Source organism: Daktulosphaira vitifoliae, unplaced genomic scaffold, assembly GCF_025091365.1.
Source record: "Daktulosphaira vitifoliae isolate Bord-2020 unplaced genomic scaffold, ASM2509136v1 Scaffold_136, whole genome shotgun sequence".
NCBI classification, from domain to species: Eukaryota; Metazoa; Arthropoda; class Insecta; order Hemiptera; family Phylloxeridae; genus Daktulosphaira; species Daktulosphaira vitifoliae.
This window is the reverse complement of record NW_026099705.1, coordinates 1-3,450: the sequence shown is the minus strand read 5'-3', so window position 1 is coordinate 3,450 and position 3,450 is coordinate 1. Positions and strand designations below refer to the sequence as shown.

The 3,450-nt window shown below is 26.2% G+C and overlaps 1 protein-coding gene across 1 annotated transcript in view; it reads left to right on the top strand.

Moving 5' to 3' along the window:
• Positions 1-271, top strand: part of LOC126909133 (uncharacterized) — a 2,770-nt gene extending 2,499 nt beyond the window's left edge. The window contains exon 2 of the mRNA XM_050691522.1: positions 229-271. Within this exon, the coding sequence (XP_050547479.1) occupies positions 229-271 (43 nt within the window). The remainder of the gene's footprint in view (positions 1-228) is intronic.
• Positions 272-3,450: the final 3,179 nt, after the last annotated feature.

Sequence of the window (3,450 nt, the reverse complement as noted above, 5' to 3'; positions counted from 1 at the left end):
ATACTATTACATTTTTTGTATAATTTTAAAATTATACTTATCTAAACTATATACTCTCATTTAAAATTTACTATTGTATAATATTTTTATTATAATTAATGAACTATCTATTTTTTTCATTCCATTGTAAGTTAATACCATTAAAATTAAAATATATGTTATATTATTCGGTATATTTTTTTTTTTTTACAAAATTTATTGTTAAATTGATATATTATTATGTATAAGTGTAGCCTTGTTTACAAAGTATCAATTACCATATACAATTTAATTGTATATTACTTTCTTGAGGTAATATACAGTTAATATATTATTTAATAATTAACATCATTTTTCTTCAATTTATATTAAAAAAATATATAAATAAATAAATATTGAAAATATCACTTAATTTAAAAACTATTGAAATATCATAAAATTAATATATAAAAATTAAATAGTACTTTATGAATCTATACTATTTTTATAAAAATAAATTTCAAAAAACATAATCCTGTCTAAGGTCCACGTGGTTTCACTGGATAACATTTCTTCATTATGTGATTTAAGATTTTCGGACATACTTTGATACCAGTTCAGCAAACTTGATGTTCGAGTAAGTATCTGCAAATGATCGTCGAATTGGAGTATTTTTTAAATTTAATTTTAAATATTAAAATTCGTTGATAAGTACAGATATAAATGTATGGATTGAAGTTTTTAATTTTTAATATTCTGATATTGTATGTTCCATTATAGAAAAAATATTACACAAACTTCGATTTAGTTATATACTAATAGCAGTTTTTATGAAACTTATTCAGTGGTGCAGACAGCGGCGTATTTATGTAAAGGCAATAAAGGCAACTGCCTACAGTGGCATATTTTAAGGAACGGCAAATATTGAATGCCAACAAATTTATAAAAAGCGAGTTTTTTTTTTTTATAGTTGTTATGACAAATTGACTTCCTAATAATTATCAAAATCGTTTTCATTTATTGTGTATTTAAGATATGTATATTAGTCACTACAAGCAATTCATCTTATGATTTAATAATAAACATAGATTTCATTGTAAATATATTTAAATACTTTTTTTCTTTTTTGTAGGAAGAATTAGTAGTGTTATGGCAAAAATATATAAAAATGAGCCCCTCCGTCATAACGTAATGAAGGGCGGCATATGTTTAAATGCCTATAGACGAAAAATATGTGAATAAACTCCTGGGTACAGTGAATGGCATACAACGGCATATAGTTTTCGATTTTTTTTTCAAAAGTTGGTATAATATTCTAGTCATCGTCATAGACAGGATAAACTGATACAATATTAAATTTTCACAAAACCAGATATTTTATTATTTCATTATTTTCACTAATATATGTACCTTTATAAAACTGTATTATAAAATATACCATGTATTGTAAATAATCAGAGATGTGACCATAATGAAAATTTAGGGCATTCCGGTTATTATAATTGGCTATACAAAGAAAAAATTTCTGGTGAGAAAAAAAAAGTTATCAAAAAAACGTGTTGAGAGGGCCGAAATCCATGATCATCCAGATTTTATAATTCGAAACTGAGATGTATTCGCGTATCCGTCTCTAGGTTTGTTTTTATTTGGTCATTAATTGAAAATAAACATTTTACGAGTACCGTGCCTAAAGTTGGCTCTGAAAATAGGGTAAGCCAGGGCCTGTCTTACCTAATCACTGGGCACGCCTCTGTAAATAATGTAATTTTTTATACAAAAAACTAATGAAACATAATTTTAATGGATTTTTAAATACCTCGTTTTTCATCATAAAAGACTTGACTTTACCCATAAAACCATTGGAGTGTAGTATATTTCCTTTTTCACTTTGTTTAGATATAATATTGCTGTCATTGTAATGACTAACTAATTGTACGCTCATATTGACAGCTGAATACTAAGGTTTGATCAACAATACCTAGTACATCTGATTCAACTGAACTAAAAAATTTGGACAGTGATACACATNCAACTGAACTAAAAAACTTGGACAGTGATACACATTGAGTTCTTGATAATATTCTATAGCCTTTTATGCGATTTCCAGAAGGGCCATCTATAATCACTACCCAATCACTGATGTACTTAGAAGCCGAATTTTTATGCACGACTGTGTTTATGTGCTCGCTGTAATTATCCCGAATAATGTAAACTCCACAAGGACGACATCGCACCAAACGCATTTTAGGAACTTCTGAAAAATAATCGTAATCGTAATTCACAATATTTTTAAAAATTAATTCAAGAAATTTTTTATCAAATTAAAATAAATTTTACATTCCTTTAATCGCTGGAATATATAAAAATAAAATACCATATAACATTCATACATACACTCATTAAGTAGAAACTTACCAATAATTCTTTATTGCTTTATTAACACTTATTACAAATATAGTAAGAAAGAATTTGAATATCACATCAGAAAATAAATTGTTTATCTTTCAGTTATTAAGTAATAATGTCATCTCATGTTACCATTTGAATATAAAAATATAAAACGTTCTTAGTAGAATCATTATTAAACAAAATTTCAATAAGTTTTTTAAAAAAATATTACAAATATACGCTATACTTAACATACGTATGTTATATAAGCAAAATAAAAATACTTTCCAACAAATAATTCTATGAAAAATAAAGTTTTACCTGGAATTGATTGACTGAAATTTTTATTGTAGCTAACAGGACAATTGATAATTGTAGATGGTTTGTTTTCGATTAAAGATTTGGTTACTACAATTTCTAACCAAATTATTTCTTCTAAAGTCCAACCTGATATTTGAAATGTTTCACATTGAAACATTAAAGAATTAGCTATTTTCCGATAAAACCATTCTACATCAATTTCTTTTGTTAATACCTGTACACACGACAAGTTAAAAAAACTTATATTAATTATTATGATTATACTACAATTACATTATAATTAAAAGGAAATATTCAGGAACACCCAGAGGAGACAGGAGAGCATTTCCTGAGATATCTTGTGCCATTAACAATAAAACTAATGTTAAGTCCTATGTAACTATCGTTATCAACATGTACGTGGACGGTCGTTGACCACCACTTTTACTTAAGTCAGTCGGCGGCGTGCATTCTTATCGTATAGTTGTAATTTAAACGAATAAAAATTGATATATTAACGTTCATAGGGTTACTTAAAATTTAAATATAATAAAACCCAAAAAATCTGTTCAACCAGAAACAAGACATACAGTCCACAACATGGTCCTTCGGCCACGGATTTTTGGTTAATAATTAACGAAAAATTTAAATTTTAAGTGCGAATATAATAAATACGTAATATAGTGCAACGTGTCATTTGGATTACCAAAAGTTTACCCTTTTAAGAAAGTGGATAAAATTCAAAAGGCCAGTCGAAAGGTAGAAAAATTAAAATATATTCCTTTTATTAATAAATTTATTCCA